The sequence below is a fragment of the Glycine soja genome, chromosome 1 (assembly GCF_004193775.1).
Source record: "Glycine soja cultivar W05 chromosome 1, ASM419377v2, whole genome shotgun sequence".
Classification (NCBI taxonomy): domain Eukaryota; kingdom Viridiplantae; phylum Streptophyta; class Magnoliopsida; order Fabales; family Fabaceae; genus Glycine; species Glycine soja.
Window position 1 is genome coordinate 45,191,878 of NC_041002.1, and position 21,555 is coordinate 45,213,432.

Genomic DNA, 21,555 nt, shown 5'->3' on the forward strand with positions numbered 1-21,555 from the left:
GAAACAATTGTCATAATTTATTATGTAAATTTACGTGTGCATTAAATATACATTAAAAATTTTAGTGCTATATATAGCGACATTAATTATTTTATAACATAATTGTCCTATTAGCTCGGTTGGTTTGAGTATTAGAAAGTACGTGTTATGAATTATGAATTTGTAAGTCTCTTACAGATTATTAAGCTATTGGTTTTATATCTAATAAGTACTTTTAAAGAACAGCTTGCTTTACTATTTTTAACATAATTGCTATTCAACTGAATGCTTAACTAAGGCTTGCACTACCATTAATAATCTTTTAGGTAAAAATGTCATTGAAGCTTGACAATACAGAATGTTATGGTTGAAATCAGAAAGACAAACATTGGAAGTTTAGCTACTAGATAATTACCTGACCTACATGAGTCATTCTTACTCTAATCATTAAGTCTCTTACAAATTATTAAGCTATTGGTTTTATATCTAATAAGTACTTTTAAAGAACAACTTGCTTTACTATTTTTAACATTATTGCTATTCAACTGAATGCTTAACTAAGGCTTGCACTACCATTAATAATCTTTTAGGTAAAAATGTCATTGAAGCTTGACAATACAGAATGTTATGGTTGAAATCAGAAAGACAAACATTGGAAGTTTAGCTACTAGATAATTACTTGACCTACATGAGTCATTCTTACTCTAATCATTCTACGAAGAAGCTTATCTCAGATAAACCTTCAACCTCTTTTTATGTTCTTTCAGCAACAACTGGTATATGAAGATAATTAATAATTACTGCCTGTTTGTGAGGTTTGCTCATAATGTGCCTTACCTTACCATGATGTATTTATGTTACTCTTGCATGTACCCCACTACACTCAGACTAATACACCCTTAGCTTAGGGTACAATAAAGTGAAGAATAAAATTTCACATAGTCTACACTTAAGGTGTAGTACTTTTCAAAAAAAATAATCAATCAACAAAGACCTCATAAGCATTCACACCACAAACAGGGAACATCACAACCCAGCATAGCCAAGTTGCAAAAACAAAGACATTTACCTACCTAGGGAGTTTCAGTAAGTCCTAAATCACTATGACTCCCTAAATACACAGGGACCGAACGATGACACTCACCTACTACTAAAGGTAGGTCACGGCGTGACCTACAGTGAATACATAGCATGAGCAACACTGAGCCCGCAGCAATCGCTACACTGAGTCCAAGGCGGCACCTACACTGAGCCCACGATGGGAGGTTCAGTAACTTACCCTACAGTGAATAAATAACACGACCAACATTGAATGAGTCCAAGGCGGCACCTACAGTGAATAAACAGCACGATCAAGCAACGATGGATGGTTAAAGCTAGGATTGTGAGGGCACGATGGGAGGTTCAGTAACGGTGGATAGTTCAAGCTAGGGTGAGGGATTAAGCAAGCGCGACAACGATGGATGGTTCAAGCTAGGATAGTGAGCACGAGCGAGACACAAATTATAATTATTTAATTTGTATCTATAAAGTTAAAGACGGTGGTCAAACACCGCCTTTGTCTCCCTGCATTCAAAGAAGGGAGAAGCACATACCTGTCTTAAAATAATTCTCAATTAATTAAAAAAAATCATTTACTTGCATTCTAAGATGGGTTAAACCAGCCACTATCGTTAAACAGCTCATACGAAGACGGTTTTCACCATCGTCTTCGTTTTAAAAGCAAAAAATTACATAAATACCACCTTATCATTATTTAAGACAGGTCTATGACAACTGACGTCGTATCTCTGTCGTAAAATAGAATTTTTGTAGTAGTGGTGGTAATAAAACATTTGTTTTCATGAATCTTTGCTGGTCTCAAGTATATATCAGTGCTGGTGAGTTGGTTGCATATGAAAGTATTCTTCATTTTCAGAACTTATGGGTATATTGGCATGTAAATTGTTTCAAGTTGCACAACTTCAATTCCAAGGACAAAAATATATGGCAAGTTGCAATGCAGGAATTATTGTTCAAGGGAATGAAGAAGGCCAACCAAGTTTACCATGTCTCTAACTCTCTATATTGTAAATCTTCAATGTGCATGGATGCTAATTAAAAAAAATTCTATATTAGGCCCTTTTATTTTTTTTTATAATTATAAATATCATCTTATTTTTAAAAATAAAAAAAAAATTTATAGAAAAAATACATTCTAAGATGGTTTTTAGGTCAAAATTGTCTTAGAATCTTTAATTTTTTTAAATAATATTAAAAAAAAGACATTCTAAGACGGTTTTCTGAAAAACCGTCTTAGAAAGTCTATCCTTCTAAAATGATTTTTAACTAAAAACCGTCTTCGAAATATACCCTTCTAAGATAATTTTTAGTTAAAAACCGTCTTAAAATGATACTTTTTTCTAAGATAATTTTTTATGAAAACGTCAGTCTTCACTTTCCATGACGTTTGATACGACGATGATTAATAACCGATATAAAATAACATTTTTAACCGACATAGAATAGCCGTTTTGGGGTTGTGGTGCATGACTTTCTCCTAAGTTGGAAAGGTTTAATTGTTCCTTCTTCAAATGGTACACAAACCCAAAATTAGTACACATGTAATCTTTAGTAATATTTTTTTGTCTAATACTTAATAAAAATATTAAAATTTTTGAAAACATTTAAAGAATGTTATCTCAAATAAATAAATGTTATTTACGTGTTTTCATGATATTTTATCAAATCTTATATATAACTCATATTATTAAAATCTTTAACAACATTGTTATACATAACATTTGATAAAATATTACAAAATATATTAATAATATTTTTTCATATTTAATGATATTTTTAAAATATTTTAAAAACTTTTAATAATATTTTTAAGCTTTAGACAAAAAAAATTATTAAATATTACATTTGCAGTACTGCAACATTGTGTATCCAGCAAGAGGTCCGGGCATTGTTGTTGGTGGGGAGTGGTTGGGTAATACAGAGGGGAGTTTGATTTGTGGTATCTGATTGTATAATTCGAAGCAATAAAATTGACGAGTCTTGTTGGTGAGCCTTGAAATGCATACTTTGTAGTGTCGTAAGGAGTTTTGAACACATTTTTGTCTGCACTAAGGAACAATGTCTTAGGTTGTATTTGTTTTTGTAGATAAAAATAATATAGGAAGAATGAAAATAATTGAGTGTTTTATAAAAGAGAAATTAAGTGAAATTAAGTTTAAAAATGATAGGATCTGCCTGTATTATTTCTCACTTATATTATTTTCATTTATTTTTATTTCTCTCATTATTTTTTCTTTATTTGTCTTCAATCAAACAACTTTATATATCACTTTATTTCTCACCTATATTGCTACTCTTCCTTTTTCTTATTTCTATCTACTTTTTTTCTTTCTTTTGAACCAAAACACAGTCTTCATCCTTTCTCATGTGCCTTAACAGTTACTACAAAAGCAAACTGGAAGAGGTGAAATGAAATGGCCTTTTTCATGGTACCAGTCCACAAATCACAATGTATAATGATTTGGTGTTTTTTATTATTATTTGGACCAACAATAAAAAAAATTGGTACTATTTTTTTCCGCACGCGTCTCAGTTCCTCTATAAATTCAACAATGTAGCAATAGCACTCCAAATAAACTCCAATGCATAATATAGGTTTTACCATTGCCTAGCCATATATACTATATTGATCAGTTCATATTAATAGAATAGAATGACAACGCATGGGTATTTCTTTGTTCTTCTCCATGCTTTTGTGTTTGCAACTATTGCATCCTCAGCTTTCACACAATTGTCACCTAATTACTATGATTTATCGTGCCCTAAATTTAAGCTTTGACCATCATTAAAAGTATCGTGGAGGGCGTGGTGCAAAAAGACCGTCGTATGGGCGCATCCTTGCTACGCTTGCACTTCCATGATTGTTTTGTTAACGTAAGACATTCTATGCTTGTATACAAATCCCATAAAAATTTGTTCATATACAATCACTTGTTGTTTAGAAAATAAATAAATAAATTATTTTAACAAGTTATATATTATCCGTAAACTTCAAGAAAATTCAAGTTATAATTTGATAAAATGTGGGGATGAAGGGTGTGATAAAAGAGAGAGGAAATATGTTGTTGCTATGAAAGACGAAATGTCTTGTTGCCCTGAAAACGGAACTGTGCGAGGAAGAGAAGAAGATTTGATGGGGAAAGGTTATTTAAGTAATTTAATTTTTGAAAAAAAAAAGAAAAGAGGTGTACTTAACAAAACAGAGGAGTAGATATAGTAGAAAACAACACGGGATTGTTTCATGGCTCTCTAGTTTGCCTGCTGTCATTTTATGGATGCAAAACAAAATAGTTGTTAAGGATCTTTTATACTGGTATTATAAACAAAAAAATTGAGGCACAATTTTATTCAAATGATACACTTTATTATATATAAATATTTTTTTACTCATAAATACGTATAAATACAAAATACTACATACATGTGAATAGGTATTTAATGTTTTATAGAAATTAAAAGTTCATAAACTTATTTTTCACCAAGAATATTTCTGATAGTCGGATATTCAATGTCTAATTTCTTTTGGGACAAAAGAATCCTAAGAGTGGATTTTATTTTTTCCAACAAAATAAATTTTATACTCAATAATAGTTTAATAAGTTCAAATTTAAGAATTAACATAGATTTTAAATTGATTACAGTTAACTTCATTAAATTATATTTTAAATTTCAGATGATAAAGTTGTTAACCCCATTCCTGGTGTTAGTGAGTCATCTTCATTAATCCACGTGTTACTTTTGGCAAGGACCGCATTTGATATAGTAGTCCTAGACGAGATAATAATTTCTCGTGGGGTGGGGTGTTAAAAGAAGTTTTACTACATTCTCCAAAAATTTATTTTAATTATTTTACTACTTAATTTTTTACTGCTCTTTTAATATTTAATAAAAATTTAAGTGTACTTAGTATTTAATCATTTAATGTTATTCCTAATAATCATTAATTATTCTCTCTATAATAAAATCAAACCAAAGGATTTTAGAAGATGGTGCAGTCACACTCCCAAATGGATTATACAAGATGACACGTGGTCATTGACGGTAATAAGCAAGTCAAAACAATGAGCCCACGCTGGTTTTTTCCATGCAAAGAAAGCATAAAATAAACCAAAGGAGCACATAGGAACTCGTTGAAAAGACCAATGGCAAAACCACGGCAAGGGAAAAGTTCACTCCCCAATATCACCATTTTCTTCATATATATATAACCTTCAAAAGCAATTTTCTTGTTCCAATAAAACGAATTAAGCAACATTTTACTGGGTATATAAGTGGAGAGTGTAACTGAAATTATGTGGAGGTGCATCAATGGAAGAATTGCCAGAAGATTTTTATCCACTTCTTCTGCCAGTGCCCGTGGTTGGTGGGACCATGTAAGGCCAGCACCGAAGGACCCCATTGTTCGTGTGAACGAGGCATTTCTAGCTGACCCTTTTCCCCATAAGATCAATCTTGGAATAGTAAGTTCTTATAGCTATATCAATCATCATATATTCATCTAGCTTCCACATTTTGTCAACACTGATTTTTTCTTTTCTTTACTTCATCTCGTTTTTCTTTGATTTGTAAGGGTACTTATAAGGGTGATGATGGCAAAGCTTTCATTCCTCAAAGCGTTCGTGAGGCAGAAACAAAGATTCAGAGATGTAAATTGGAGTGAGTATATATTCTTTAATTTTCCTTGTCGCACTGTTCTAACAGTTTTTTTAATTCCAGAAATTGATTCCATCATTCTATGTCTTTGCTTCATTTAGTAGATGACAAATCGTGATCAAAAAGTGTGCATTTGATATATAGTGTACAAGGCATTTATTTGTAGCCAAGAAAGTTGGGTTTATATATATAGAACTTCAATTCTGTGGGTTGAAAATATCTTGGACAAAACGTGTTTTCAGCAACTTGTGTATATAACTATATATTATATAATACTATAAAAAGATAAACTAACTTGGACTTTATTTATTATTTATATATTATTTTCCTATAGCAACACTAGATACAACTCAAGCTGGTCTACTATCTTTAGCAATGTGTCTTGGTCATAGGCTCGTAGCTAATTTGTTGCTTGCATTAAAAGTGGAAGAGAACCGTACTGTGGTTATGATTTTTCTACAGTTATTCTTAAATAGAAACACTATCTGAAAGAAAACCCAATTAAACTGTTTTCTGAATGGTTGGACTTGGATATATATAAGATGAAAACAACAGTCCAAATGACTTTTGGTGCTTTTCTGCACTGATAGCTTGTAAGATACCTAAAATTGTTTGGTACTGCAAAACAATACCTATCCAATCCATTCAATGTGCAGAATATTGATTCTATTCAGACATTTAGAAGAATTTACATAATCTGTGTCATCTATTGGTTCATCCAATGAAAATTAGGGTGGAAAAAGTACTCTCAAGGATCAATTCATGGTGGAGTTCCATTTCCTTCTAATTTAACTTTGACTTTGACCACAACTCTGTCAAATAATATTTTGGTGTTAATTGCACATTTCTTGCAATACTAATTGCATCATTCTAGTAGCTATAGCGCTTCTATGAATATCTTTCACTTCTCAAAAACGTGTTTAACATTATTCATTGACAGGGAGTCAAACGCTTCCGCAGTCAGATCAAAATTTGTTCAGGAGTGTGTGAGATTAGCATATGGGAATGATTCAAATGTTGTAAGAGAAGGATTGTTTGCAGGAGTTCCAACTCTGTCTGGAACCGGTGCATGTCGGCTTTTTGCTGAATTTCAACGGCATTTCTATCCCGATTCTCAAATGTATCTACCAGATCCTACTTGGTCAAAGTAAGTATTTTTCTCATTGGATTTTTCTTTGCAATGCATATACAGTTTTTCAATATCTAATGCAAAAAGTTTGTATGCTGTAGTCACCACAATATATGGAGACAGGCTGAAATTCCAGTCAAAACCTTCCACTACTACCATCCAGATACAAAGGGTTTAGATTTTGCTGCACTCCTCAATGATGTCAAGGTATTAGAAATGTATTTATCAAAGTTATTCATGATGTTTAGCATCATACCAACTTTACTATTTAGAATAGACAAGAAGCTTTGGCATCCATTGCACGCTTCTTGTCTCAAAAAAAATATAATATAAGCTATGTTATCATGGTAGCATAGATGCATTTAGTGTTAACCAATGAAATACCTTTTTTGTTGCTAGACAAATTAGGTTGAACTTGAAAACCAGCTTAAGTTGGCAATGTTGGTAACTTCAATGCAATAGTGGTATAAAGCAACTTTTAATTTTCTCTGTTTATTCTGTGTTGGTAATCAGAATGCACCAGATTGTTCTTTCTTCTTGCTTCATCCGTGTGCCCACAACCCAACTGGTGTTGACCCCACTGAGGAGCAATGGAGAGAAATATCATACCAGTTCCAGGTGATAATGACTAATGAGATGATTTAGTATTTCTTTGTACCATAAGTCTAAATCAATTATAATATTCTAACATTAATCATCTTCCAGGTAAAAAATCATTTCCCATTCTTTGACATGGCTTATCAAGGATTTTCAAGTGGGGATCTTGACAAGGATGCAATAGCACTTCGAATTTTCCTTGAAGATGGGCATTTGATTGGTTGTGCTCAATCTTTTGCAAAGAACATGGGATTATCAGAACATAAAGCTGGTTGTCTTAGGTAAGAATAGTCCTATATCCTAGTGAGTAGAGATTCAGAGGCAGAGCATATTCTATGACACGTATAATAGAAGTTAGATGTCAAACATGTTCCATAACGCATTTTTGAGGCAAGGTTCAAGTACATGATATTATGATTGTTATAACATGAAGCTCAACTTTGTAATAATATTGCCATTATGTTTAACTATTTTGCTTCTTATGTTCTTTTCAGCTTTACTAATCTACAATAAAATCTATAACAGTGTTTTGTGCCAGAGTATAAAGCAAGTAGCTGCACTAAAAAGCCAACTGCAGCTGATGTCCCATGCAATGTATAGCAGCATTCCTTTTCAGGGTATTTCACTAGTTACTATGATATTAAGCGAGCCAGATACAGAAGCACTTTGGAGAAAAGAGATAAAGGTAATATTCAACTTTTTAACACTCCTTTTTTGACCTTTACCTTTCTAAATTGATTGAGGATCTAATCGCATCTGATGGCAATGCTGTGTTTGAAGGTCATGGCTAAACGGATTCAAACTATGCGAACTACCTTGCGGCATTGTCTTGAGAACTTGCATTCATCTTTCAATTGGGAGCACATAACTGATCAGGTTTGGGATGTTTGATTTGTAATATTTATATGAAGTTACAATATTCTTGAGGAATCGTATTATATATCGAGCACACAGTTTTACACTTTGATGCATATTCAAATGCAGGTTGGCATGTTCTGTTTTTCTGGATTAACCCCTGATCAGGTTCAACAGATGGAGAAGCTGTTCCATATATACATGACCCCTGATGGAAGAATGAGGTATTCTTTAAAGGAAATACTAATACTTCAACCATGGTTACCATGGTTAAAATCTCAATTTTTTTTCTCTTCCTTTGTTAATTTGATAGTTATAACTGCACTAGAGAATATTCTAATTCTTCCTATATAACTCCTTGGTGATACTTGCAGCATGTCAGGTGTGACCTCTAGCAATGTGGATTACTTGGCAAATGCAATACATCAGGTGACCAGAATCGATGAGGAAGCCCTAAGATCATGTTACGTATAGCATTATTAGTCCTTTTCTACCTTATTCTGATCATAGGGTACATAACCATTTTTTCTCTTTTGTAATTATCTATGTACCTGATATACATCATACCAATTTAGTGAAAATATTGAAGTCAATATTTTTGGACCATCGTGGATATTACTCTAAAAAAATTATTTGTAAACACAGCCACATATTAAGTGATGAATGAAATAACAGATTTACGTATGCCTCTTGAAAAAATAGTTATGCATCTTGACTTGCAACAGCTATGAATAAGCTTTTCTTGTCCAAGTTGGTCTAGTTTTCTTTCTTTGTCTCCAATAAAATCTTCAGTTGGTGAGGCCAAGATAATATATAAAACTTAAGTTGTAAGTGAAAAAATAAAGACGTAATTGTACTTTTGGTCCTTTAAGTGTAGTGATTATGAGATTTTACTCTCAAGTTTCAATTATTCAAAATAGGTATTCTAAGTATCACAAAGGTATGATTTTGGTTTCTTTAATAGCATATGTGTCAAGCATCACGTCAGTTGTATCATCATCCTATCATGTCAGTTAACAGAAAATCAATAAGAGACCAAAATAACATAATTATGATACTAGAGTACCTAATTTATGCAATTGGAATCAGAGCACCAAAAGTGTACAATTGCGACTAGGAAGATGAAACTAGAGTACCTAATTTGTGCAATTAGAATTCAAGGACCAAAAGTGAAGACCAACCAAAAGTAAGATTAAGAAATAAAAAATAAAAAAAAGCATTTGAATATGGATAACAATCACATAATGGAGCTGAAAGTCAGGGGAGCCTTCTGTATAGCATTTTAACTGGTCGAAACAAACAAAGCCAAAAGAATATTCTTTTTTTGCCGGGTGAATAGGGAAAAGAAAAATCTGAAATTAAGGTTGATGACTTCTTAGCAATCTTCTTCGATCTCTGGAAAATCTTAAGGGACCATTTAATTATATTATTCCGTTCCTTTTTCTAGAATTATTATGAAATCGTCACGGTTATTAGTTAATAGTCATTTATGTTACTAATATACTATACAATATATGGCCCATATGCACATGGAACCCGGTACAAGATAAAAGTCACTAGCAGCTTCTCTGCCGACAAATTAGCGTAAGCAAGTTCGAACAGGTTTCAAGTTGTTTGGTATGTTCCAAACTCTCGTTCTGTCAATGTGCTACTGCATCATATCAAAATGTTGGTACATGGATGTTTTTGTTATTTGTTAACCAATTAATTAATATTTAATTCTTTTGAAGCATAATAATACATTGTAAAATTTGCTATCACCAATTCTTTTAGGTATGCTTGATTAAAGTAAATAGACAAAAGTAGTAACTGTTTGCTTATCTGAAGTAATGTTAAATGTGTATATTTGATTGGTGTTAAGTGGTGTGCAATTAGCTTTTTATTCCTTTAATAATTGCATAAACTGAAGAAGTGTCCCTTCATGAGTTGATGGTTTGTATAAGAATCCGTGACCGTGACACAAGGGAAATGTTGAACCAAAAGGAAACCTATAGTATATGTAATCTTCCTTTACCAACACGACACAGCAAATTCAAACCAAATTGATAGCATGATTATAACTTCTGCTTAATAGGCAATTTATAAGTGCCATTTTATAATTCCCTTACTGAAATGTGTAGCATATCTTGAATTTGGAATCATGCAACATATTTTCTATCTTTAAACTTTGTTTAACCGAGTTGAAGTAATTTCCACCAGTTCTTGCTCTTTGCAATAAATAAAATCATTAAGACAGACAAAGCAAACTCCCTATAGTAACACAGTATTGGTGAAAAGATAAAGCATTAGTCAAAGATGCTGATTAAGGTGTTTCTTCTTCCCCTTCCCCCAAGTAAAAGGGTAGTGCACGTAATTGTGTACATGTCAATCAAATTCTTAAAGAGCATCAAGCTGCAAGAGAATTAGTAATCTTTCTACCACTAAATGTTTTGTTATTATGTGTTTATAACTTTACATCACCAATACAATAAAAACCACATTTCTTGCTTAATATGAGGTTACATAAAAGTAATGTACCTCAGTTCTCATATGGCACATTCTAAGCACACAAAAAAAAGGAACTATGATCATTTCAAACTGCACAAAATGTTTAAGATACACTCACACCAGAAAATATGACCTTGGAAGCAAGCTTGTAATTTGAGAGGACAAAACTCTCAAGACCAATTCTAGCATAGAAAATAGATTGTCCTCTAAGCATGAAGAAGAGTATTAGCTAGCTAGAAAAATTTACAAAGAAATACTATATAAGCAGCACATTGTCCACTCCAGATCCAAGGCCAAGCAATCTAACAGGTCTTATTACCTTAAGAACTTTAGAATCCACTGTCTTAACTGCAGGTGGCACGGGGAACGCTAAAGCACAATTTGGAAGAGGGTGAATTAGCACCACCACCACATCCTTCACAATCTCCCTTGAAATCATTACATGATCCATAGCTTAAGAGCTTCTTCTTGCCAAACTTGGCCATAGGGACAACTTTGGAGGAGCTTGAAGAAGATGAGGGCCACGAAGAAGGGTATGATGATGGGGATGAGAGAATCATTTTCTTGATGAGGTTCATCTTTGGTAGCATTGTGAGCAAGAGACTGGACTTTGATGAGTGCTTCTTCTCTTTCTTCTTGTAGCTATTGATATTGCTAAAATGGTAAGAAGGTGGAGGAGTTAAAGGAGGGAGTGTGTCCTCAGAGAACCTGTGTTTTGGGGTGCCTGGCTCAGATTCCCACACAAATGGCACAGCAAGGGCTATTCTGAAAGAAGGGTTGGCCATGGAGCTTTCCTTTGAAAGAAGCCTGCAGAAGAACTTGTCATCTTGCTTGATACTAAGGACACTCTTATGGGGTACCTCGGTTTTTGCATTAACCATCTTTGTTTGATTGGAACCGCACTAGGTTGTTGTCACTCTGATTGGGTTTGCAGAGAAGGAGATAGGAGGAGAAGGTTTAGGCCTGGTTTTCTGCTTCAAGTATGAGTGGCAATTACAAATGGAAGTCTAATAGCTTGGGTATCTTTTTATATGCAACAGTGTACCTCGACTATGCAACTTGGTTATTGACAATAATCGGTTTTAACTTACTGTTTTTAAGGACAAAGCTTCCAATTTTCTGTACCTAACTGTTTTGACCATTTCTCTCTGCTTATTATATTGACTTTGAGCAAAATGAGACTACATACTTGTCTAGTTCAATAAGGCAAGCGTTATTTTTGTAACATTGTAACATAATGTATATAATGTAATATAAAATAAGCATTCAATATCATTGACTTGGTGGATCAACTAACAAAAGTTATTCAACTTAATTAGGTTTTGAGATCAAATTCTGATAATACAGTTATGTTAAATATTTAAAAAGAATATTTTATTATTTACTGTGATCCTATTAAACTCAAATAAGATTGTTGTTAATAAAAGATTATATTCTATATAAATAATAAAATAAACATTCACTACTAACAAAATGCAACACAGTTAGTGGATAATTCATAATTGTAATCATTAAGTGTGCTAATAAGAGTTTAATTCCTCACCATGTGTACGGAAAAAAATTTATTAGGAGAAACAATACTTACTTTTCTGTGATATCTGCATTTCAATGGAATTAGTCTCAAGTTATCAACCGAGAAATATTGTTGGTGCAAACTGAGAAATATTAAAAAATTCAATGTGTCTTCACCTGAAGTTTAAACTTCTCGTAAACTATATAACCAATTGATCTAAAGTTATACATGACATCCTCATTCTTTTAATAAACAATCAAATCTCGGTACAAAAGTTTGGTAGGTCTATATATTCTTCAAACCCAAATCTCAGTAATATAATCTTCACCTGCCAGCTTAAGTTTTTTGATAGTTAGTTTTAATTTTCAAATTTATAAAATGATAAGTAAACCATCGTAATTTTCAAGTAAGAAATAATTAGTAAAACATCATGATTATCCACTTGCGGTACATGATGCTAGTATACAAGGTTAGGACCCTACATACACATGTAATGTAATATGTACCCATTCTCATGCACAACTTGATTTCGAGAAATAGATATATACCGTATATATTCCATAGGTTAATTTGTATAAATCTCTCAATACATGAATTGCTTGATCCATAGCATGGTACGTATACCTAAAGGAGGTGCTAATTTTATGGCTGCAGGTCCTCTACACTATTTTTTTTTTTTTCTTTTAAGTGGAAGCAGCACCTGAAAATGGTCACTTTTAAAGGGAACTAACATGGGACGCACGTGCCACATTAAGGGACATTTTCCTCTAGCATTGTAATTATCTCTGGTATTAAGTGCTACCCCTCACATGCAACTTCCATTTATGGTGACTGAAGAATTTGATATGGCCACATGGGTTTCTTTTATATCAAAAAAGACTTTTGATATGGAGCATGGTGCTATGATAATGAATGAGACTTAACTAAATGAGTTAGTGGGAAGATGACCTACCCTGCGGTCCTAGGCTTATAGCCATCACTTACATATATACATGCATGACAGATTTTTGTGGGCTGTAATCAGTGTTACGAGAGTCTGGCACCTGGACTAGTTTGGATACAAGACAATTTTGTGTGTACGTTTCATAGATGTAGATGTGAGTGGATATGATATGATATGGTAGCTAAATTAATTTATGTAATGGCTAAAGCATTTATGAAATCATCACAGCAAATTTTCATATCTAATGACTAGTGTCAATCACTAGAACTATCTGATGGTTGTATAAAGCTATCAAATTATTACGTGTCTTTGGACGGGAAATTGTGGAATTGTAATTTTGTGTGAGATCGCATTCCAAGAACGTACGTATTTGCGATGGATGGAGGTAGTGATTTGAGAGGTGAAAGTTATGGGTTTAGAAAGGAAATAAGTAAAAAAAATAATGAAGTTGATTGGATATTAGTTTACCCAAAATGAACATTAAACTAATTAATTACTCAGCAAACCCAACAACCCCGTTAAATTAGATAAATAAATAAAGACAAACTATAAGATCAAAACATCCATTAAAAAAGAACATTAAACAAACGATATTTTATTATTTTTTAAACACTTAATAAATACTTATCATTTTTTTATTTTTCTTTTTATGTCAAATCAATCATATTATTTATAGTATCTATACTTGTCTCACTTGTATCTCTCACTAGGTATCAAATCATATTATTTATAATTTTTCTAAACAAAATGATATTAGTGAATATTAATTAGTTTACATAATTGGAATTAAACCACAACATTAAACAAAACTAATTAGTTATATATTTTATACTTGAACTGAGATATGCCATCCGTCAAATTTATCACCACCCATAAGTCTTTCCCTTCCTTTGAGTTTACCATGAGTATTTTTATTGAACTCATTGGAAAATATATTATTAAATATAAACCTTTTCAAACAAAAAAGTACGGTATTTATTATTAAATAATTATTTCATCTATCATACCAAACAAGAATTTGAGTGGATGGAAATTTGAGTATTTTCTATATGAATGAATGACATGTATAAAAAAAACTGACAACAACTTATGTATCATATTTAATCAATTGAACTAGACTTTTTTTATAAATTAAATTCTTTAAATATGTGATATTGTTGTGTTGCAAAATTTATATAATAAGATAAGATTAATACCGAATTGCTAAATGATTCAAGATATACATAACTGTAAAAAAAATTCAGTTTTGCTTTTATATATATTGGCAGTATATTATATAAAAAATGAAAAAAGTTAGAAAGGATATAAAATGAGTGGGAATATGGTAAATCACACTAAATAACCTTTTACAAATTTAAAGTTTTATTAATTCAACGATTATTTAGTGTTGTTCACAATATACACTCATCAATAAATAACAAAAATGAGTATTTAAAACCCTAAAATATTGTATCACAAGAATTGTTGTCAAGTATTAAATTTAATCAAATTCTTAGTTCCTTTTTTTTACTAAAAAAATCTTGGTTACTTAAACAATTGGTAAGAGGGTAAAATATGAATTAAGAAAGTGATAAGGAAGAGGAAAGAAAGGGAAAAGAGGAAAAATATACTCTTTTTTATCTATAGAAATTGAAGACTATGTTAAAGAATTTATAATAACTCACAACTTATGTTCAATCAACTGAGTTAGATTTCCTTGACAGAGAAAAAGTATATTCTAGGAACACAAGTAGTGGGCTGCAATATTTCTTTTAATGTCATTAATTGAAGGGGGTTTAATTTTTTGTAACCTATTTAGATTTTATTTGTAGGTATGAATATGATGTAAATAAAATTATTAAAATCTAACTAGTGTACGTATATGTAATGAGTTCTTTTTGTCTTTATTTGTATCTCTCTCTCTCTACGTGCGTGTGTGTGTGTGCCTGCGTGTGTGTGTGTGTGAGTGAATAATTCCAAAACAAAATCAACCATGACCATACAAAATTTATCATGTTTCAGGTTTTCTCAATTGTGTCTGAATAATTCCAAAATGGCATGATTTTTAGTTCTTTTTCACTTGAGGTCTTAGGCACATGTTTTACACAACTTATACTAAAAAGTGGGTTTTGCTCATGAGAATATGTTAAAAGTACATGTAATTGACATAAAAACACTTTAATGAAAATGCAGTCCAAACCGATTATCAACCAATCAGGCCCCTAAGGCCACCTCAATCGACAACATTACCTTCCCCTTGGTGGTAGGTCAACCTTTAAGCACTTGTTGACCCCAACCAAGCAATTTTACCTGTGCAAGTAAACATCAATTCAATCACAAATGCATTTCAAGTAAAGTGCTGAGAGGGCCTGGAACTTTTGTTCTAGGATGTTGTGTTTCCTCATAGGCTTATTATAATTTTGAAACATTGTGGATGTTGTTTGTTGTGTATGTTTTGAATTAGAAGGTATGGGCGTGCTCTGCTCGAATTGTTTAGATTGAACTTTTGTTCTGGGATGTTGTGTTCCTTATAGGCTTACACTATTGAAACATTGTGGGTGTTGTGTGTATGTTTTGAATTAGGAGGTTTCTTACTATATATATATGTTCCCTTAGCTAGGATCCACAATCTATAGTTTTGGGCAGCTGCCCTTGCCCTTGTTAATAAATAAAAATTAAGAGGTTTTATAGTGATGAAAAAAACAAAAACAAAAAATACTATGGAGTACTTCTCTCTTGTTTTATGATATCTATGATCTATGATCTATCATCTATGTCTACACCAATTAAGTGTTACTTGCATATCTCCACATATTTCTGATATGGTATCAGAGCTCTCTCATGGATAGAGCATTGATTCCACTATAGAAGTAGAATTTCCAAGAGAGCACGAAAAATTGATGTGCAAGCTTCCATTTCATTTTTTGCGTTTGGTGACGAATATTGCAGAGGATTTCAAGAAAGATTTTGAGTTTTAGATCAGTTTGATTCAGAAATTGTAGATCGTGATCGTTGATCGAGGAGGAAATTGTAGGTTTCAAGCTCTGCACCACCGTTGTTCGCTCCTTCCATCTCCTTCACACTGGTGCTCCAAACCAAATATGTGTGCATTATGATCTTTGATTCATGAGGAAACTATAGATTTCTACATCTGAGCCACCATTCTCTACTACCAACGCGCCATTAATTGTTCTGATGCTACCTCTATCGATTTCTTTCTTTTGGCTTCCCAATGCTAATCTTTTCCGTTGAAAAAAAAATCAAACGGATCAGTGACGTGACATTTAATCGAACGTTCGATGCGAAAGCTTTTGTTTTCAACGATAGTGTGATCAGGCCTTGAAGATATCTATCTATTCTTATATTCACATTCGTGTGTTCTTTGGGAGTTGCTTGGGGCACCCAGCGATTTTGCTAAGGCACCCAACAACTCGGGTCAAAGGGCTAAAATGCCCTTCACCCTATCCTATAAAAGCAAATAGTGACTCTTCTGTACGAGTCACTATTCCGCACACCGTATACGCTTCTTCTTCCTCCTGTTCCGCTTCCTGCTTCCTCTTCGGCTTCCTGCTCCATAGGACTTCTTCATTTTGGTGCTTCTTCTCGTTCGTGCTTTCGTCAAGTTCCTGCATTCGTGGTTCTTCTTCCTCTTCGTGCATTTTTGTTTCTTCTTCTTCTACGTGGGTTCTCCTTCGAGGTAAGTAATGTCTTGACTTGTTGTTTGAATGATGGCACCTTTGTTTGGTTGTTGTTGCTTCTTCTTCTTCATTGTGTTCTTCTTCTTCTTCTTCTCCATATGGTTGTCGCTTGAATGATGGCATTGCATGGCTGGTTCTTCTTTTGTATGTGGTTGTGGTCTATGAAAAAAACCTATACGGATTGACAAATTGTATGAGCCATACGGATTTCTGATCTGTATATGGTTTTTTTTTAAAAAAAAAAATATTTGAGATAAAAGTTAGGAATTATTTTTAATTGAAAATATTCATATGTGAATTATTTTATAAATGGTTTTGTATTGATTTATTTGTTTAGTATTGATTTTATTATTTTCTGATTTATTTGTTTATTATTGATTTTATGTATGATTTATTTATTATTGATTTTATGTATGAAATATTTATGTTAGTTATTAGTAAGATTAGATTACATTCTAGATTATATTAGATTTGAAAAACAAACATTAGATTAGATTGCTACGAAAAAAACGTGAAGGCCACAAAATTGATGTTAAATATTGTAATATTATAGTTGTGTAACTTTTTAAAAATTAGAAGAAGTATTTAAATGAGAATAAATTTGATACTTGTGATAAATATGGAAACAAAAAACAAAAACTAGATTAGAAAATATAAATTTGTTAAAATTGATGAAACAAAAATTTAAATTGTAAAAGATGGTTAGTTTAAGAAAATGAGTGAAAACCAAAAATAATATCTTAGTTTTGAGTAACATACATCAGATTAGATACTAGGAAGTAATGGTTTTATGCATGAAAAAAAATAGGTTAGTTACTATTCAGATTAGATTTTAGATTAGATATTAAATTTTAAATATGATAGTATTGAAGTCATAATTCAAATTTATTTAAACAAAAAGTTTGAATGATTTAAAATTATTATAAAAATTAGTGAAAGAAAAATTGTTATAAATATTTTTGAAACAAAAATTCTAATTTAATATTGTTATAAACATTTATGAAACTAAAATTTGAGCAAAATTTAAATTGAAAATTTTCATAACAAATTATTGAAAAGTTTGAATAAAATTGTTTGAAAATGATTAAAATAAAAATTTAAACGAAAATTATTGAACCAAAATTTTTAAAATTGATGAAACCAAAATTGAAATTTTTAAAATCTGTTATTTAGTTTAAAAGAATTTTTGAAATAAAAATTTAAATTATATTAAAAAAATTTGTTTTACAAAATTATTTAAACAAAAAAGTTAAAAATGTAAAAAATTGTTAGTTAGTTAAAAAAATATTGAAATCAAAGATTGAAACCATATTTGAAAAAAAATTTAGTTATTTTTAAAAAATGATTGAAAACACAATTTAATTTTTTTATAAATTGTTAGTCAGTTTAAAAAAGATTGAAACCATATTTGAAAAAATTGGTAGTTATTTTAAGAAAATGATTGAAAAATAAATTTAACATATTTAAAAATGTTAGTTAGTTTTTAACAAAAGATGAAAACATATTTTAAAAAATTTGGAAATTGTTAGAGGATGATTGAAAAAAAATATTTAAAAATGTTAGTTAGTCAAGATAAAGATTGAATATATATTTATAAAAAATAATAAATTGTTAGTTATTTATAGAGAATGATTGAAAACAATAATTAAAATATTTAAAAATGTTAGTTAGTCAAAATAAAGATTGAAAACATAATTTAAAAATTATAGATATTGTTAGTTTTTTTTAGAGAATGATTAAAAACAAAATTAAAAATATTTAAAAATGTTAGTTAGTCAGAATAAAGATTGAATACGTATTTTTAAAAATTTTGAAATTGTTAGTTATTTTTAGAGAATGATTGAAAATAATAATTAAAATATTTAAAAATGTTAGTTGGTGAAAATTAAGATTGAAAACCTATTTTAAAAATTTTTGAAATTGTTATTTTTAGAGAATGATTAAAAACAAAAATTACAATATTTTAAGATGTTAGAATTACTAAAAAAATGATCTAAAGGCAATTATAAAAAAATTACAATTTGAATTTATTTTAAAAAAAATGATTGAAATGGATATTTGAAAATTGTAGTTAAAAAATGGTTGAAAGGAAATTTTTAAATAAATTAAAAATAATAGTTATTTGTAATACATGATTGAAAAGAAAATGTAAGATATGTTAAAATGTTAGTTAGTTAAAAAAAAATATGATGCAGATAATGGTTAGATTCAGAGGTATTGGTCGGGCTTTAGGTCGAGCATTAGGAAAAGCCTTGGGGAGGAGAGACACGAGTGACGATGATGTCCCCCAGCAGCGAAGGCCTACTACTGCATCAGCCCGTAGACAGCGACAGCAAGAGCGTGTTGTCGAGGACCCTTCTACGGCCGCGAAGCACCTGTTGAAGAAGTTGTTACTAATGTTGAGGGTTTTCCAGGCAGACCCCATGACACATCAGTTCTCAGAGATTTTGAACATTACATTGCTTTAAGAGTTTGGAATGGAAAGGTATGTAATTTTTAAAAAACATAAAGAATGTAGTTTACTAGTTTATAATTTTTTTTACATGATCGATATTATTGTTTGCTGGAACGTCCTGAGTTGAAGCTATCTTCCCATGGAAGGAAGATGGCTAAGTTCAAGAGGTCTGATCCAGAGATTGAAGGCCTTGTGGCAGCTAGTGGACTAAGTCCTTTGATCGCCTGTTCCCTAGATACGGGCAATCGGGGACTAATGTCTGCTTTTGTGGAATGCTGGCATAAGGAAACTAATAGTTTCCATTTGCTCGTCAGAGAGGTGACTTTCACCTTGGATGACGTCGCGTCGTTGCTACATCTGCTTGTTGTAGGGGCGTTCCACAGCTTTGAGTTACTTCATGTCGACGACGCTGTCGATATGTTGGTGGAATTACTCGAGGTCAGCGCTGTAGAGGTGAGAGCTGAGACGATTCAGTGTGATGGCTCTTATGTTCGACTATTGTGGCTGCGTGATGTGTATCAGACAAAGATCAAGGCATGTGACTGGATTGTAGCAGTGCGAGCGTATTTGTTGCATCTGCTTAGATGCACACTCTTTGCTAACAAGAGTGCCACACACGTGCACGTGGTATTCTTGGATGCACTGCGTGACTTGTGCACATGTATGATAATTTAAATGACGCGTCGAAGAGCACAGCGAGACAACTTGTAGAATATATCACTCTATTACAGGTTAGTTAAGATGTTACAAAAAAAAGTTTCATTGGAGTTGAATATTATATGTTGTCGTGTATTTTAATGAATATGTTTGCAAAATATATTTAGTGTTGGATCTACGAGCATTTTTCATTTGTTGGTTCCGTTGTACCTGTCGAGGATTATGATGAGAGGAGACCGCGTGCATGTCGATGGACCTCTGGCAAGGCACTGCTCGTTTCCACGTATCACAAGCGTCTGGATAGACTGACTCCTGACGTGGTGTGCTGGATTTCGTACGATGACCACCATTCATTTAGAGAATTTGAAGTCATCTCATTATTTTTCGGCCATCTCAGATGGGGCCCCTTGACGGTCATTTACCGACCGGAGAGGGTTGTATGATAATTTGGCTACATCCAGACTATTTCGCCACATCCTGCTGCGTCTTCGCTCTCTGTTGAAGAAATTGATGATAGATGGATGCAGTTAAGTGAGTACATTGCACCTATAGGGCAATTACGTGTAGTGCCTGGCCACTGTTCGCCAGATTACATGGATTGGTTTTACATGATTTCACACTCATTCATGAGTTCGGCACAGCTAGGGGATCCTCCTAGAGTTTCGCCAGTTCAGCAATATGACACATTTGTTAAACCAGATGTGTATCAGCAACTGATGGCGGCAGCAGCACCTAATGAGGCAAACGTTGATGTGCATCATGTTCAACATGCAGTGGTAATATTTTTTTTTTGGTATTTGTGTTTGTTGCTTTCTTTTGTATTTTATTACTAATAATTGTTATGTATGTTTTTTTTTTCACTTGTAGGATGGTTTTGTAGCAATTGCTGATAAGTTGGAGAGACTACTAAACCTGAGGATCCTGACCGAAGGAACACAAGCCTATACTGTTGCTGAAGAATGTTTGGGCATCATAAGAAGCTACATTAGCTAACCAATTGTAGGTCACAGATCGAGGCGTAGGCGGCGTACGGACGGTCATTGAAGTTGTTTTATTTTTGCCTTATATATGTCATTTATAATTTTTTGGATAATTTATTTATTTGGTACATTTATTTATTGACAGTTACATTTGGTTATTTATTTGGTACATTTTCAATTGTTTGAATAATTTATTTATTTGGTTCATTTATGTATGGACACGTTAATGATTATGTGATATAAATTTTTGTCATTCGTTTATCGTTAATTAGCAGTTAATGTTGTGTTAAGAAATAAATTAATTCGTGCAACAAAAATAAATAACGCATGTATAATATATCGTTGTCAAAGTTGACAAGACACTGTCAATTGCATGCGTATTTTTAAAAAAATAATACTACACGTATGTACTGACATAGAAATGACTACTTAGTTGTTTTAGTTCTAATAGAAGCAATACATGTCTGATGGAAAATTAAAGCATGACACGACATTGTTGTACTTGACAATACAAACACAAATTTGCGCGTGTCTATTATAAAAAAAAATACAAGCAGTCTTAGTGAAC

The 21,555-nt window shown here is 32.0% G+C and overlaps 3 protein-coding genes across 3 annotated transcripts; 2 read left to right on the forward strand and 1 right to left on the reverse strand.

The window, feature by feature from the left end:
- The first annotated feature begins 5,209 nt into the window (after window positions 1-5,209).
- LOC114416766 (aspartate aminotransferase, mitochondrial-like) lies at window positions 5,210-8,974 on the forward strand. The gene is made up of 10 exons (XM_028381767.1): window positions 5,210-5,501; window positions 5,612-5,697; window positions 6,635-6,841; window positions 6,925-7,030; window positions 7,337-7,441; window positions 7,529-7,701; window positions 7,946-8,105; window positions 8,201-8,296; window positions 8,405-8,499; window positions 8,650-8,974. Exons 1-10 carry the CDS (start codon window positions 5,334-5,336, stop codon window positions 8,747-8,749), a joined length of 1,296 nt encoding a protein of 431 aa, XP_028237568.1. The 5' UTR covers window positions 5,210-5,333; the 3' UTR covers window positions 8,750-8,974.
- Window positions 8,975-10,684: 1,710 nt separating this feature from the next.
- Window positions 10,685-11,859, reverse strand: LOC114416773. The gene has a single exon (XM_028381780.1). The coding sequence runs from the start codon at window positions 11,641-11,643 to the stop codon at window positions 11,107-11,109; it is 537 nt and encodes a 178-aa protein (XP_028237581.1). The 5' UTR covers window positions 11,644-11,859; the 3' UTR covers window positions 10,685-11,106.
- A 7,641-nt stretch (window positions 11,860-19,500) lies between these two features.
- On the forward strand, window positions 19,501-21,000 carry LOC114383659. The gene is made up of 4 exons (XM_028343412.1): window positions 19,501-19,977; window positions 20,175-20,327; window positions 20,469-20,783; window positions 20,875-21,000. The coding sequence occupies exons 1-4, from the start codon at window positions 19,501-19,503 to the stop codon at window positions 20,998-21,000; spliced, it is 1,071 nt and encodes a 356-aa protein (XP_028199213.1).
- Window positions 21,001-21,555: the final 555 nt, after the last annotated feature.